At 46.0% G+C, this 16,783-nt stretch overlaps 1 protein-coding gene across 2 annotated transcripts in view; it reads left to right on the top strand.

Moving 5' to 3' along the window:
• LOC144163097 (uncharacterized) overlaps nt 1–16,783 on the top strand; it is a 109,336-nt gene that overhangs the window by 34,952 nt on the left and 57,601 nt on the right. For both annotated transcript variants that reach the window (XM_077693899.1, XM_077693898.1), the window contains exons 8-14: nt 746–819; nt 5,952–6,048; nt 11,333–11,427; nt 12,181–12,335; nt 13,645–13,691; nt 14,361–14,422; nt 15,324–15,487. In XM_077693899.1, the coding sequence (XP_077550025.1) occupies nt 746–819; nt 5,952–6,048; nt 11,333–11,427; nt 12,181–12,335; nt 13,645–13,691; nt 14,361–14,422; nt 15,324–15,487 (694 nt within the window). The remainder of the gene's footprint in view (nt 1–745; nt 820–5,951; nt 6,049–11,332; nt 11,428–12,180; nt 12,336–13,644; nt 13,692–14,360; nt 14,423–15,323; nt 15,488–16,783) is intronic.

Raw genomic sequence — 16,783 nt, 5'->3', positions numbered from 1 at the left:
CCAATCACGGCGCATCTCCTCCCGTCGGCACAGCCTTTAGCTGGTGCGGCCGCCACAGACCGCGCATGGTAGTTCTTTTTCTTTCCCACTTTATAAAGTAATTACCGACCGGTCACCCGGATAAACGATGAAAAGTGGGGTAATTTGAGCCAGTCTACACGGTGCAAGCAAAACCGGGAGCTTGTAAAATTCACTTCAGTGTCCCTTTAAACCTTGGTGGCACCCGTGGCAAGGAACCATTTCAAATGCCCATTTCAAACACCCAAGTTTAATGAGCCTTAAAATAAGTTCCGAGCGCGAAATTGAAAAACCGATTCTCTTATTGCACTCACCAGGGTTTATCGCATTGGAATATAAGGTTACAGTTTTATGACTACCACTGTTTTGCCTATTGTTCCTCCAAAAATGACTAAATATTTCTAATTATCTTGAGAACTCATTGACCGACTCCAAAAATAACGGCATATTTGAAATCAGTGTGGAAAAAACAGCAGGGCTGGCAAGTTACGCAGAGTTTACTTAACAAATATTAAAGGGATTGTTTTAAGAGCCATGACCCCCCTTAACCCGTTGTGGTAGGAACGTTGTTTTGAATGCATATATTTTGCAGTTGGTGGGCGTTGCTTCAAAGCAAGGGTCTGCAGTTATGCTTCGCGTGCAAAGTTTGTGTTGAACTTCAGAGTTGCCATAGGTGGGAGGGCCTAAGAATTCCCTCAATTGCTTTGTACCGGCTGTGCACTTTCAGTGACCATTCAGAAGAGCCGGATTGCTGAGCTCAAAAAAGACCTGCGGGATTGCAGAGAGCAGCTGGTGGAAAAGGTATGCCATGACCCGTATACCAGCCTTGTGCGTATATAAGTGCTTTGGGGAAAGGACGAGACAGTCGAGGGCTCCTGCGGTGCAGTGTACTCCCTATATAGAAAGTACCGTATTTTTGTGCGTATAAGCCGCACCAAAAATGCGAAAATTTCAGTGGCAAAGTAGGGGTGCGGATAACACGGGGGGTTTTCCTTTAGTGCAGCTTCACGGCAGTTCGTGTTGCACCGTGAAGCTCCTGCGCAGTAGCACTGACTAAGCCTTCCATGGCAGCGATTGCGCAAAACATACAAGGACAAGGAAGGAAAAACAAGGACGAAAACAAGAAAAAAACAAACACGGGCAGAATGGATGGAACTGAAGATGACCTCGGGCACAACAGTGAGGGCTGCGGCTCAAGTTACAGCTCTAGCGGGAGCAGTGACAATGAGGGAAGGGTGACTTTCGCCTTGCAGTCAGTGTGTTCTACTTGTTAAATACTCGCTTTTTCAGTCTACATAGTATGTGATGTGTTGCTTGAGCAGTAGCTTCGGTGCAGTCTTTCCTATATTAAATGTGCAGGCAATACGCAGGTCCTTTTTTTTTTTTTTTTTTTCCGGCGGGCTGAAGGTAAGGATGCGGATTATATACAGGGGTGGGTTATATGTGCAAAAATATGGTACCACTGGCTACTTGTTCAGCACATTCAGGCTTAAGACCCCGCACTCCAGCTTTTTTTTTTTTTTCTTATTTTTCTGGTAGACATGAGAGGTGTTTTCAGACCTCAATTTTGTGGGGAGTCTGTGACTGTCCTTTTTTTTTTTTTAATACACTAGTTTGCACAGTTGTTTTTTTATTATTTATAGTCTATTCAAGCTGGTATAGTCTTCAACCCCCACCCAGAAACAGGACTGGGCAGTTGTAGTGGGGCCTCTAGATGTGTTTGATCTTATCACTTATATGTAGGGGTGTGCGAATATCAATTTTTTAATTTCGAAGCGAATTCGAATAATAAAAACAAGGTTCGAATCGAATCGAATATTTTTCGAATATTTTTCGAATACGAATACTTATGGTTGTTTGTAAAATTAATGTTTTCACCATCTAGAGACACAAAAACTGCAACTTTATTGCACAACAAATTGCACAAAGTAAAATTAGGGATTACACAATACCATTGCACTCAACAGATCAAGGTCTGCACTCACTTAAATGTTAACATGGAGAAAGGTTAACTGCTCGACATGTTCGGGGAGCAGTGACAACCTCCTGCTCGTCACCACTTTACCAGATATCGAAAACAGCCGCTCACTTGAGACACTAGTAGCTGGCATGCCCGAGCCCGTGCACATTGCCGCGCGCTGATACAGTAAAATCTTGATTATACTAATCTCGCGGGACTGCGAAAAATATTCGTATCATCCGAAATTCGTATGAACCAACACAGACCAAAAAATTTAGCGCTGAAAAAAGTTTTCGTTTATTTCTTTTCCTACTTATGCGTGAAGAAATTCGTGATTTTTCTGCTTTTTTTAACCCCCGTGTCGCAAAGCAGTCCTTTCTGGAGCACGTAAAGCTTCGCGCTCGTCTCCTCACTCGGTGTGCCCAAGCTCGCTACATGCCGCAACAGCCAAGCGTGAACCGCATGGTGCGGTTTTGCACGCGATTCGCTCGCCTCGGCTCTGCGAGCGCTGTATTTTCACGCCCACATCGACGATTTCGCGCCCGCGGTAGCGCCTACCTCGGTCAGAAAATGACGCAGTACGCGCGCGGCAGAATGGAGGAGCCTGACTACTTGCGATGAGATCGAGACAGCCGGCTTGGCTCCGCCGGAGATGGTTAGGCTTAGTACCCCGGCAAATATTTTATGGGCACTTTCACTAGCGGCGCGGATGATGTTTTATAGTACCGTTTTCGCATGCATTATCAGCTCCTTTACCGCACAAGCAACTTCGTGTCTCCCTTGAGCCGCATTTTAAAGAGCGGTTAGAAGCGGTCGCTCGAGCGCCCGCGCCAAATCGCGGCTGGAGCCGACGCCATGTTGACGTCGCCGGCCGCGCCGCGCGCAGCGTGGGGGTGGTTTCGCGGCGGTGTCAGCGCGTTGGGCGTGCGCAGAGCGTTTTCGCGAGCAGAAAACAACAGCCCGGCCGTTTCTGGAGAAAGAGTGACAAACAGGGGAGCGAGAGCCGTCACTTGCTCGTTCAGCAGTAGGGTGCCTCGCCGGCTCGTTCGTACCTTCCGCCGGGCCGCGCAGGTTCGTTCGTAACAGCCGAAATTTTTCCCATTGCAAACGATGCAATTTCGCCGGGACTTTGCGGAAATTCGTATCATCCCGAAATTCGCACCCCCAGAATCGTAACAACGAGAGTCCACTGTAAATAACACCGATACAGACACGCTCTGATTTTTTTTTTTTTTTTTTTTTAGTTTTGGGTGGTTCGAATATTTCGAACAATAAAAGTGTCGTTCGAATCGAATCGAATATCAAAAAATTCGAATCGAATATTCGAAGTTTCGAATATTCGCACACCCCTACTTATATGTTAACTCTTTCACGACGGCGCCATAGGCAATCGGAAGCCGGCGTCCGATGATTTTAAATCTCCCGCAAAATCTGAAACCCGCGCTCCACAGACAACTATCGCCATCTGGTGTGTTCATTGGCAACTTCTCTTTCAATTTCGGTTTCGTTTGTTTATGTCTCGTGTGGTGCCGGCGTAGCAAGAGAAATTTGAACCGAAGGGGGAGGGGAGCAGGAGGAAAAATGGCGTCGGGTTCGCACCGCGCTCCGCACAGTCGGACTGCTGTAGCAAGCACTTCGGCAGCTCCTGCTGTCGATTTTTCTGATTCCAGCAGCAGTGAGGGGTCAAGCAATGATGTGGGATCTTCAGATTTCAGTTAGGACGACGAAGCTCCGGTTCAGGTGCCTCGCACTTCAACAAGTGCTGGCAGGTAATTTCGTTGTGACTCCGCGCTGTATTTATAAACAAAACGTGCTTCTTATCTGACGACTGCAGTTTTGATTTTGTGTTTAGGGTCTTGAGAACGTACGGCCGGGATATTTTGCCAAGTGCACCGTGCCGTATCGCGCTATCACCTTCAAGATAACCTGGCGCTCGTGTCAGATTAGCGCTGCAGGGTTCAGGTGCGACGCTTGTCGAGAGCGCTCGATTTTTTTTTTCTTGTTTTTTACCACCGAACTGATAAGAATTTTGTGCGAGGACACAAAAGAGTATACCGTAATTACCCGATTCTAACGCGCACGGAACTGTGTGAGCAAGAAAAACGAATGCGAGAGAAACGGGTGATTTATTTCCCGAAGTAATCTCACTCATCTCACTCCTCGTCGCTCTCCGCTGACCACAACATCTCGTCCTCGGTGCCGTCAAGCACGTTCGCGATGCCACACTTCTGGGGCGGTATTCTCGAGTTTTGTCCCTTTTGCGTCCCTTTCAAAAGTGTCCCTTTTGGCGAGCCCTGATTGGCTGAAAGCAAACAACCGGAAGTGACGTAAAGCAAGCCCGGCGAACTTACTGCCAACGCCCACTGCTTAACTGGAAGTACGTCACGATGAAAGGGACTCAAAAGGGACGTTTTCAAAAGGGACAGTTACGAGAATACCGCCCCTGAACTAACGTTCAACCATGGTCGATGGGATCGTGGCCCACGCCTCACACACCCATCCCGCGAGCTTCTCCAGAGGCACACGCTTCAGCCGACCGCTCGTTTTGAACGCGTGAGAGCAGCTGCTGCCATTGCTGTTATCAAGCGCGCAAGTGGAACGATTTGACGATTTGTGTGAACGCCGATAGAAAAGCCTAGGCGCCATGGAGGAAAGAAAAGTTGCGCCTATGCTTTCTGCGCCCGAAAAATTGTTGCTAAAATCTTGGGCGCCATCTTGAAATGGCGATGGCGATGGGTGGGACGAAATTTCTGCTGTTTCGGTTTCGATTTCGTATCTGATTCTAATGCGCATGCGATTTTTCGACCTATTTTTCCGGAAAAAAAGTGCGCGTTAGAATCGGGTAAGTACGGTACTTGGATGCACGTTTTACAGAGACTCACTCACCCTTGACTGCCCTCGCGGCGTGGTACAGCCGTCAGTTGCGCTAGGTTGACGGGCCCTCAAAAATTGATTGATTGATTGTAGGGTTTAACGCGCCGACGCAACGCAGGTGATGAGGCGCACCGTAGTGGAGGACTACGGATTAATTTTGACCACCTGGGGATCTTTAACGTGCGCCGAAAGCTCGTACACACGGGCGTTTTTGCTTTTCGCCTCCATCAGAAAAGCGGCTGCCGCGGCCGGGAATCGAACCCGCGACCTTGTGCTCAGTAGTGCAACGCCTTAGCCACTGAGCCACCGCGGCGGGTCCCTCAAAAATCCAAAACTTGTTGTACACTGTTGATTGATATATTGAATCATAGCCAAGGAACGTAGGAACAATTTGTACATCTTAAAATACCTGAAATAATTTTTAGTCTCGGTAAAAGTGCCGATTTGTGTTTTTCGTATACTTTTCTTGGGGGCTTTTTTCTGATTACTTGACGAATAAACTGTAAGTAATTGTACCTTTAACAAAACTGCTGCTTTGTGTTTGGAAGAGCAATCTATAAGCTACAATTTCATGCATAGCAAGGCTACGTGTGTCCAGTAGCTCAAGAGAAAAAAAATGTTTGGTGGAAGCACCTAAAATCGGCCATTTTTCCGCCGTAAGAGTTAACAAGCAGTTAACACCTGATAACTGTCTTTTTTAGTTGGTGGCCCATAGTACGCTCATGTAGCGTGAAATTTGAAAGTTTCCCCATATTTCTTGCGCTTTTTTGGTTAAAAAGCATCTTTAGTGGCTGTAATGCAACTCAGTGAGTTACGAAAGGCTGGGATCAAATAAAGGCTGGTAATTATTACGAATTGAAGTTGTATTTTCTCTTCATTGCCCGTTTAGGTTGTGCTGACAGCGTTTAAAATTTCCTTTTTTTTTTGCACGGTTAGCAAGCGGGCTTCTCACATTATCACTGATTGAAATTCTAAGGTGTCTCGAGAAAGCAATCAGCAGACATTCCATTTTGTTTTGAAACTAGAAATTCCTCTTTGTTGCGTCCGTACAGCTTGAAGCTCGAAGTGTGCAACAAACCGTGCGTGTGAACTTTTGCAGTCTCAGCTGTACGAGGACGCCGACAACAGTAAGCAGATCCTGACTGGACAGGTTCAGGACCTGCAAGAACAACTGGAAGAGCTCAAGGCAGACAACGGTAAGCTGTACTGTGGCGCCCTTCTTGGCGGATCACTTGAGCCATTGCAGTCTTCTTCTTAGATGGCTACATTGCTGTCTGAGCGGGTCGTCTGCCATGCTAAGCTCTGTTTCATTCTTTGTGGTGCCAACAGAGGAAGCTGCTTCTCAAAGATGTCATTGACTTTTTTTCTAAACACTGCGGGTCACCTTGCAATCTCAGCTCAGAAATGGTGCCAGCATTAACCAATGCACGCTAGTGTTGCAACAAGCTAACTTGTTCTAAGATTTAAAGGTCATTTGTGTGCTTATTTTTGCTTACTTTTTGATTGCCTAACATTTATTATTATAATCCATGTCTTTTATAACGGTATGTCTTCAATTTGTTAACATGCTGTTCTGCAATGTTTTCGGGCAGAGTGGTGGCTGCTGTGGTGGTGCAATTTTTATGGCTCTAGGTGTCTATATCTGCAGTTTGGAAAGCAACCTTGGAAGTTGTTTTAGAAATCTCGTGTGTGTGTTTTAGTAGTACCGTATAAACTGGAATGTCGGACATTTTTTTTTTTTCTCCCACACAAAGAGCGTCGCAAATACCCATTCCCCCACCCGAACCTCTCTCGCGATGAAGCTACTACTTTCCGGCGCCTACAGACAAACTTCTACCCACATAACACCCTGCTACATGCAACTCCTGCCCCCACCCAGGCACCCTGTACCACATTGTATGGGAGTGCCAGCAATCCCCTTCCCTCACCCCTAACCCCAACCCTACTTATGAGCAGTGGGTGGAGCTGCTGACCAGCTCCGACCTTCCACACCAGCGACGATTGGTGGGGAGAGCACGGATGGCCAGCATAGCCCAAGGCATCCCGACTAAGGAAGCCTCCCACCGGGCGGGTGCCCTAACATCAGCACCTGGTCTCCAATAAAGTTTATTCATCATCATCCCACACAAATGGGTCCATATATCTCCCCTTATTTTAAATAGCAGTCTTTGGCAGAATGCAAATTTAGTCTGGCACAACATCCCGCTATCACCATTGCCCACACCCACATGACAGAGCTATATTCTGCATGCAGATTTCTCGCGCTCCTTTTAGTCATTTCTTGATTCTTGCTTTGTGTATACAGTTGAACCTCGTTATAAGAGACATGGATGTAAGAGACAGGTGGGTATAAGAGACACTATTCACCGACATGGTTGGCTGCCCTATCTTTGCCATTAAATTGACCTCTTTTGTAACAGACATTGGATGTAGGAGATTGGTTACAAGGGACAAGCCATCCTTTAACTTTAATCAATAATCTCGCTTGTAACATGCATTTTAACTTCACATGCAGTGCCACCAGTCACTAATTGCAGTTGCTTCCATTCTGGAAACACAGGTGGATGACAGATACCTGCAGTCGCTATTTATTGTAACTTCAGCAAACACAAAGTGGTTCAGTCAGCTATGAAATGACGATGAGAAGCCCTGCCAATGGAAATGCAACTTACAGAAGTGGTTGAAGCTTACTGCCATCCATAGGATGGAGCTCTCGGTGATCGCACATGCGGGCTCTCCCACTCGCTTAGCTCCCAATCAAGAAGCATCGCAGATGTTGAATCCTGCAAGCGTAATAAATAGCCTGAGCACACAGCGGAAGAAGCTGTGCTCTCTGGCTATTCATCAGGCTTGTGAACTCAACATCTACGTTTCATCTTCCGCAAACAAGGAAGGAAAAAAAAAAGCTTGTAGAAGCGGTTGTAAGAAACAGTGTAAATGCAGTCATGAAGCAAACAAAGATTCAGAACTGCTTCATAAATTCTGGGGGCCAAACATAAATTAGAATGCATCTTTTTAAAACATGCTGTAGCATTCTTTTGAGCTTATTTTAGTCATACAGTGCCCACATTGAGCTAGGGTCTGATTAGTAAGAGAAAACATGGTTCCCTGCTTACAAGAGACATCTCATATAAGAGATAGAAACTGCTCCCCGGTACGTGTCTCTTATAAAGGGGTCCAACTGTACAGTCTAACCTCGGTGTAACGAACTTCAATGTAACGAACTCCCTATGTAACGCACCACGTAATTTCTTTTTTAACTTCAAGTGTATGCACACCATTTATTTTGCGCCCTCTCTGTAACGAAGTCCCGTTTGCCCAAATTTCAATGTGACCAAATTTCATGGACAACTAGGCACGGAATCTTGGTTGTAGAACAGGGGTGAGACAGCTGCGCATATTGCGCCTTTTTGATACAATTCCATTTTCCTGCGCCAAGCTGCTCCAAAAGCATGAAAATTGCGAAAATTGCGCCAAACTGCTCCAGAAGAGCCTGAAAGGCACGGATTTTGATGCTCATGTCAGTTCCGGCGGGGACGAAAGCCTCGCGCATCCTGGTCACCACTTTTATTGTCAGTCAATTGCAAACACCGAAATGGCAGAAATATAAAGACTGAAATGAAGCAAACGATAGCTTCTAAAACACGATTGGCTTTCCATCCGGGTTCGCTGAAACGGCCTTCCTGATTGGGAATCGCTGTGGCTACAAACATGGCCACCGCCTGATCCGGCTGCTACTGCCTACTTCCGCGCTCAGTGCGCATCGCCGATATTTTCCCTGGTTTATTTTACGCAATCAGCTGGGTTCCAGTCTATTAATTCTATCAGTTGTGGCTCTGAACAGTGACGTTAACCCGGGGTTATGGTTTGAGATTGATGCGAGATTACAAGGAGTTGCGCGGCTCGAAAAAAAGTTCATTGAAATGTGGGGCCTAAGACTTCCGCGTGGCTTGTCCTGGAGTGCGAAACGCGGTGCGTGCATCTATAATCGGGTTCGTGAAGTGAACTTTTTTGGCTCACTGTGGTGTTATAAAATGCTGAAGTGTTGCTGTGCTTGGAAGTGTGATTGCGAGCCTCGGGGGTGGAACGGTCGACACGAAAGTTGCGGGCTGTGCTGTGGCGCCGCGACCTGTTCAGGCAGCGCCCAATGGCTGCAGGACTGCATAGTTGCCATAGCACGTGACTAATAACACTTGATGTATGCGAAGTGAAATTTAATGCCAAAATCTAGGTGGCTAAACAGTAACGCTACTCAAAAGACCATGGGGTGAAGTAGTAGTAGTAACTTTATTTGAGCTCGAGGCGTTTTCAGACGCCATTCCCAGGTCGCGGGAACCGTATTGGGCCAGCAGTTCCTGGCCCCTGGCCGTCAGCGCGAGCTGGGTCGGCAGGGCGGGGCTGGACCGCAAGGTCTCCCATCGCTCGTGGAGTGGGGTAGGGGGGGTGGAGGGAGGGTGGGGGGTATAGGGGCTTGAGTTTAGTGCACTCCGCCAGTATGTGTGCGAGTGTGCCGCTGTTTGTTTTACAGAATGGGCAGCGGTCCCCCTCGCGTTCAGGGTAAAATGTATGCAACAGGACGGGGTGGGCTAGTGACCCCCCCACGGACTGCAACGGGTAGGCTGGTTGGGCTATGCGACCGTTAGCTCGAAATTGCTCAACTGCTGTCGTGACTAGACTCGTTCGTACAACGCAGCCTGGGATTACAAAAATAATAATTTTAGCATTGAAACGGTAAAAAAACACGCCACTATTGCAGATCCCTTAAATTTGATCATGTTAACGGCAGTTTTGTTGTCAGTGTTGCATACAGCCGCAACACAATATCACTAGTTAGGAAGAAGGTAGTGAGTTAGAACTTTGTGATACTCTTAAAAAATTATTTCATGTAAGGCTGTTTCAGTGTTCTGTGTATTCAAAACTGATTGGAATGTGTACTTGACCCTTCAAATTGCTAAAATTATGATTTTTTAAGCTCACAAGACGATGTAATAAATGTCCCTAAATGCTCCAAATCAAGATTCTTCTGCTCCAAAATGGAAATTTTGCTGCTCCGAAAACTGCTCCCAAATCTCTTTGGGCTGTCTCACCCCTGGTAGAAGTACATTTTGGGAGACGGAAGCTCCGAAACAAGGTCTCGATAAAATGCGAACGGCGACTCGGGCCACCCAGTGGCATGGATGCAGTGAGCCGCGGATTCCGTGAGCGAGCCCCTTGCTTACAAGCTGTGTATGCCGCCGCTTTGCTCTTCGTTTTAGCACTCCAGGATGAGGGCTGGAACTCAGAAGTTCACAGATGTGTTCAAGGCATAAGTGGCAAGTATCTGCCAGAGTGAAAGCAATATCGCAGCCCTGTTCTCGTGAGGTGTCTGAGGAACGCATTCGGTACTGGCGGAACTAGTTGCCGAAGTTGCGAGGTGCACTCCTAGTGAGATAATAAGGCGTCAGACTTTATTCTCAAGGTTCATGTGAGATTGGTGCCAATCACATTGGAGGCCATCAGCTCTGAAGCCATTAAGCACGTGTGCCAAGGATTGTGTAAGGGGGAATGTAACGGTTTGATGTTTGGGCGCAACGTTATGTGAAGCACAACTATGTGAACCGCTCAAGTGCAGAGCACTTCAGGGGCTCGCCTTGTCGTCGTAGATCACTTACTGGACCCAGGTAGTGGCCCACAGCGTTCCACCGTAGCGGCTGTTGTCGCGGTGTCCCACAGAGGCTTGAAAAGCGAAGCGGTTTATATATTCATAGGCATTTGAAACCAGCGACCCGCTGGCGCTTGTCATACATCTCCCCGTTGTTTGGCGCAAAGATAAGTGCAGGTACATTTGAGGCAAAATATACCTAATTAACCGCCAGCACCCGCGTTCATTTAGTTAGATCTCCCCGTTGTTTAGTGCAAAGAAAAGTGTAGGTACATTTGAGGCAAAATATACCTAATTAACCGCCAGCACCCGCGTTCATTTTGTTAGGAACGCTGGATGGGTTGGTTTTTACTAAGGGAAAAAAAGTGGCAGTGCAACGCCGGCACGTGCGGGAGGAAAAGCAAGCGCAAAAAGAACTGAGCTCCCGCTGGCTCAGTTTCAGGCAGGGGGCACGCGAGCACTGTGAAGGCAGGAAATTTGAACTGCATTGGGTGGTAGCAGTGAGCAGATAACGGCACCACAGCCCATTATGGCGATTCACTGCTCTGCACTTCCGACAGCTTTCACATTGAGTGGAACGGCGTCATTTTTTTTTACAGCTTTTCCTGACATGACAATAGTTGTGGTGAGTCAGAACCCCTGCTGCATCCTAATTCCCTCCGGCCTATGTTTCTCATTGTGGAACCTTGCTCAGCAGTCTGTTCTCAACGACGTGTGTTCAAATAAGCAGGGCACGGGTTATGTCCCTTTAGGAAGCGCTGTTGGCACGACTTGCCACGGCCTCCGCTTGCTCTTTCCCACCACCATCGAGTTTCGTTTGCTGTGCCTTGCTCTTGCAGCCAGGTGCCAGAGCAAGATGGAGTTTGTGGCCGAAGAACACAGCGCGGTGCTCGAGCAGAAGAAGGGCTTGGAGCGTGAGCTGAGAGAGGAGAAGGTTCGTGGGCAGAGGGGTTCATTTCAGTGCCTTCTGTTCTGACAGGACTTGGCATAAGTTGCATGCCGATTCAATAGCAGATGTGCATAATCGTGCTTGGCAGTTGAAACTTCGCCATGCCTGAGCTTGCATTGCACTCTATTTTTAAAACTTCTAACCGTCTCTTTATTGGTTCCAGGAAATCTAGGCAGGCAGATCTAAACAAGCATATCTGAGCAGGCAGACAATCTTTCTTTTTAAAGGGATTTTTCCAGTGCTGAATGTGCTCAGTAGGGAACCCTCGCAGAATAAAAATGTTTGGAGGTACTTGAGAGAGAAAAACAATGCCTCCTTTTGAGGTTGCTGCGAAAAACCACTTCAGTTTGATACAGTGTGCCTTTTGACTGTCAGTTTTGTTTGAGCTGCCATCCTTGTTTTTTTTTTTTTTTTTTTTTTTTAAGAAATATTAAAGTGTATTTTCAAATTGACCCCAGTTCTCCTGGAGCTCAATTCCAGACCTTCAGAGAACCAGAAACAGACATGCGTGCTTATCGTTAGGTGTATGCCACAGAACTAGAAACAGGCATGCGTGTTTATAATTGGGTGTATGCCACGTCATTTTTCACCTTTCGTGCAAGTGGTTGAAGGTGTTGCACGTTTTTAGCGTGTGATGCCCTGGGAACTCTGAGTGTGTGTACAGCTGGGAGCTTGCCGGTGTTCGTCTGAATGTCTGAGCCCCGCATACAGCTTTGTTTTTTTTTTTTTTCTTTTCAGGACGAAAAGGAGCAGCTTGTCGTTCACCTGCGAGTGCTTGTCAGCGACCTGTGCGGCATTTCTGACCTGGAGGGCGTGTCGGCGGTGGCCCTTGCTGAAGCTGTCCGTGCAGCAGTTGGCAGGCTCTCCGAGGACTGCCACTCCCTGCGCGAGAGGCGAGGGGCTTTTTCGTATATTCATGCGTAGCATTATTTGCCGAGTACTCCCACAGCCAGGACCGTGTAACGCCCTGCATTTCCACAAAAATCCAGATATCGCGGAAGCTCCACCGGTAATCGCTGTAGTGGCATAAGTGGGGATAACTGGTCGCACGAAATATTGAAAAAATAGGTAATAAAAAAAGAAAAATATTTAAAAATTACGAAAAAATGGCGCACCGTGTAACGCCCTGCATTTCCACAGTAATATGCAGATTTCGGAAAAGTTCCAAATGTAATCGTAAAAAAGTAAATGGAGGTAATTGTTCAGACGAAATTTTGAAGAATTAAAAATAAGAAAATATTAATAAGAAGTTGGGAAAATGTCAGAACGTATACCGCGTGGTATTTCCATATTAATGCAGATTTCGCATAAGTTCCACCTGTAATCGTTATAATAGTGGAAATGAACATCATTGGTGGAACGAAATTTAGAAAAGTAAAAAAATATAAGAAAACAATAAAACAATTAATGAAAATGGAGAACCGTGTGATGCCCTGCATTTTCACAATAATGCAGATTTCGCGAAAGTTCCAAATGTAATTTTTGTAATAACATAAACGGAGATAACTGTTAGGAAAAAATCTTGAAAAAACTAAAAAATTAAAATCTACGGAAAATGGCAAAATGTATAATGCATAAAATTTCCACGATAACGGAGATTTTCCGAAGTTCCACCTGTAATCGTTATAATAGCGCAAATGGACATCATTGGTAGAACAAAAATAAAAAAAAAAACGAAAGTACGAAAATTTTAAAATAATTGTGGAAAATGGCAAACCGTGTAATGCCCTGCATTCCCGCAATAATGAAGATTTCGCGACAGTTTCACCTGTTGTCGTTATATAGCGTATTTGGGGATAATTGGCCGGACAGGATTTAGAAAAAAACAAAACATTTGGCTGGAAAAAATTCACACTCAAGACAGGCGGCATAAGAATGCTACACATTAGCAGATAATTCTCTGAATTGGTGCACAATTTTTTCTTTCTATCAGGAGCTTGTGTTGTTTTTCATCTCATGTTTGCTGCATAGATATGAGCCTTCCCGCAGGCTTAAGAGTATTCGCAACAGCTGTGAGCGTGTAAATATCGTCAGAAAGTGTTCACTTGCGCCTTATTTATGCTTATCCTCAAAATTAAGTTGCATTTTTACCAGCCCCGTAGAGTTGGCACTGTTCCCTGTTTGCACCTCTCGGCGCCCGCTGTAGATTTGTCGTCGCTGAGGGCCAGCAACGTGTTTTCATTTTGTTCTATTTCCTTGCAGGGAAAGGCTTGCTGAGGACAAGGCTGGGGCGCTGAGTGCCGAGAAAGGTAAAGGCAAAAACATCCTTGTCCGACGCTCCTTAACACTTTCGGGACCGTGGGAAAATGGGTTGTTTTTGGGCAGTCCAGGAAATGTTTTTTTCCTGCCACAGAAAATGATTGATGCTAAAGTGTAAGGTATGAAATGATAGAGGGAGGATAGGTCTTTCGAGCAGTAATAATTTCATACAACAGATTTATCACGAATTTTATCAAAAAATTATCGAAACAAAAAAGTAACAAGTAGAAAACAAAATTGATGAAGACATCTATGCTACTTTGCACAGGGTACACAAAAAAATTCTGAAATATACAATTTGAACGTACGGCCTTTATAAAATAATACTGCAAATACGAGCTCTGTAAGTGCAAAATTTGTTTACATACATACAAAAATATAAGCACTAGTGCCCCTCAGTTGTGTTTGGGTAGCCCAGGAAACAGGCATGGCCCAGGCACAAGCGAGAGGGATGCTTCTGTTTAGCTAGCAGCTACCTGCAAGTAATCATGCTCGATAGGTGCCCTTTGCCCTACAGCAGTGCTTTCTGGGGGAGGGGGTTGAGCTTCTCTCATTGTTTGTCACTTGGACTGGCAAGAATGCCCAGCAAAATTATTTGAAGGATGAACTTGGTAAATCAGGTGTATAGTAGCGCACGGTGCGGTTTCACTTCCGTGCAGATGCCTTGGCCTCTGAAAATGCGGCGCTGAAGGAGAAGCTGATGGACTTGGGCGAGCTGAAGGTAACCCGGTTCTTCCGACCAGCTGGTATAGCTCTTGCTAATCAGACGCAGTGCTTGCTGCAGTAGAGTAGTGCAGCTTTGCTGGGTCAGTTGGCAATTTTTGAAGGTTGTGAATAACCAGCCATAAGAGACGGAAACACGGAAGGGAGCAGAGGCTACACACACACTGGACAGCTGGCATTACCTGCGAATAGTATACGGCATTTTTTTTTACAACAATGCAATCATTCTACCATTTTTTTTTTCTTTAGCTTCAGCTCAATTTAGTCCTAGGAGGGCGATTTCTTTATCGCTGAGACCCGCCGCGGTGGCTCAGTGGCTAAGGCGTTGCGCTGCTGAGCGCAAGGACGCGGGTTCGATTACCGGCCGTGGCAGCAGCTTTTCTGATGGAGGCGAAAAGCTAAAACGCCTGTGTGTACGAAATTTTGGCACACGTTAAAGATCCCCAGGGGCCAAAATTACTGCGGAGCCCTCCACTACGGCGCGCCTCATCGCCTGCGTTGCGTCGGTGCGTGAAACCCCACAATCAATCAATCAAATCTTAATCGCCGAGGGAAGAAAGGAAATTGCGTTAGTGTTCCTTCCATCTGCTTCCGTGATAAAGAGATTGCCTTTTTACAATTTTGAGGTGAATTTAAAGAAGAAAAAAGGAGAAAACTTAGGTAGAACGATAGCGTTTTTATGAAAATGTGCGCGCTTGTTGCGCATGCATTGGCATGGTTTGTCTGCAGGTTATATTGTCTTTTTCAGGTAAATGTCAGTTGCTAGTCCAGTGTGTGTGTGTCTCGCCTCCCCTTTCTGTTTGCTGCGCATCTTTTTTCGCTTGGTTTTCCCAACCTTCCCGCAGTGCACCAAGATGTCACCTGCCCCCCCACCCTTTTTTTTTTTCTATCTCGGTTAGGTGGCCAAGCAGAAGCTGGAGATTGAGCTCGGTGTTCAGCGAAAGGCCGTCGCTGACATGCGTGCGGGCATCCGGGCCAAGCTGTCCACGTTCAGGGCCATGCTGAGAGAGGTTAAGCAAGAGAACGCTGCTGCCTTGTCATCTGTCCAGGCTGATCTCCTTGCGTGAGTTCTGCCGTTTGATTTCTTGGCAGCTTCGACCCGCTCTTGTCGTAACCTATCAGCGGGGAGATCCTGGGGTGGTTCCTCAGCGTCACAAACATGTAGCAACGCAGGTTAACATGGGTGAAAGAGTGTGTCAGTATTCTGCCGGTCCGGTATTTAAGGTATTTATAGAATCTCAGGACACGTTCTTGGCTATGTTTTGATTTTAAAGCGGGACTTGGCCCCTCAAACAATTTCTTTTTTTAAAGCTCTGTGAAACTGGTCAGTCTTTCTGCTTTTTTTTCCCGCTGATTTCAAAAATGGCATTATTTTTTGAGTCAGTCAATTGGTTCCCAAGATAATTAGAGGTAATCTGTCATTTTTCGACAAGGCAGTGTCAGACATAAAACTATAATCATTATATTTTCCAGTACTCTGAACCCTGGTGAGTGCAGTAAAAGAAGAAGTTTTTTGGGGAGCCGCTTGGAACTAATTTTACAGCTCATTTAACCTTTGAAATGTTTGAAGTGCTTGAAATGGGCATTCGAGATGGTTCCTTGCCACTGGTGCCACCAAAGTTTAATGAGCTGTAAAATTAGCTCCAAGCGGTGCATCAAAAAACCAATTCTCATATTGCACTCACCCGGGGTACATAGTATTGGAAAATACAAAGATTACAGTTTTATGACTAGCACTGTTTTGTCTACTGTTCCTCCAAAAATGACTGATTACCTCTAATTATCTTGGGAACCAATCGGCTGACTCATAAAATAATGCCACATTTGAAATCAGAGGAGCAAAAGCAGCAGGGCTGACAAGTTTCACAGAGTTTACTTGAAAATAAAGGAAGCTGTTTTAAGAGCAGTGTCCCCCCTTTACTCTTTCGTCACCACGCCTATTCAAATCAATCACGGGTGATTGATGCTTTATATTGCAGATTTCGGCATGTTGTATTTGTTTCTCGTGCACCTAATGTGACCCAGTGGTTAGTCCAGGCACTGCGCGTTTAGACTGTTGAAATTTTCCCACTCCGCCGACATTGAGATATTTGACGGCAGGTATTGCCAGCATAGGTGCGCACGTTCTCGCAAAACCGGGCGTGGCTACTGCACTTGACAAAACAGCATGCCACTTGTGGTTATGCATATTTACCCTCAATATTTTTTTTATTAAAGGGCTCTTAGTAAGTCAAGTACCAAATTATGTTGTCAGCTTGATACTTACCTGAAAATGACACCAGCTATTCACTAGTGAGCTTTAGTTTGGAGAAAGGGTAGCTTTATTCTGCCACAGCTTATTTCTAAAGGTCGCTCGCAT

Source organism: Haemaphysalis longicornis, unplaced genomic scaffold, assembly GCF_048455015.1.
Source record: "Haemaphysalis longicornis isolate Haplotype H1 unplaced genomic scaffold, Haemaphysalis longicornis Haplotype H1 scaffold_12, whole genome shotgun sequence".
In the NCBI taxonomy this organism is placed as follows: Eukaryota; Metazoa; Arthropoda; class Arachnida; order Ixodida; family Ixodidae; genus Haemaphysalis; species Haemaphysalis longicornis.
This window is presented reverse-complemented; position numbering and strand designations above follow the sequence as displayed.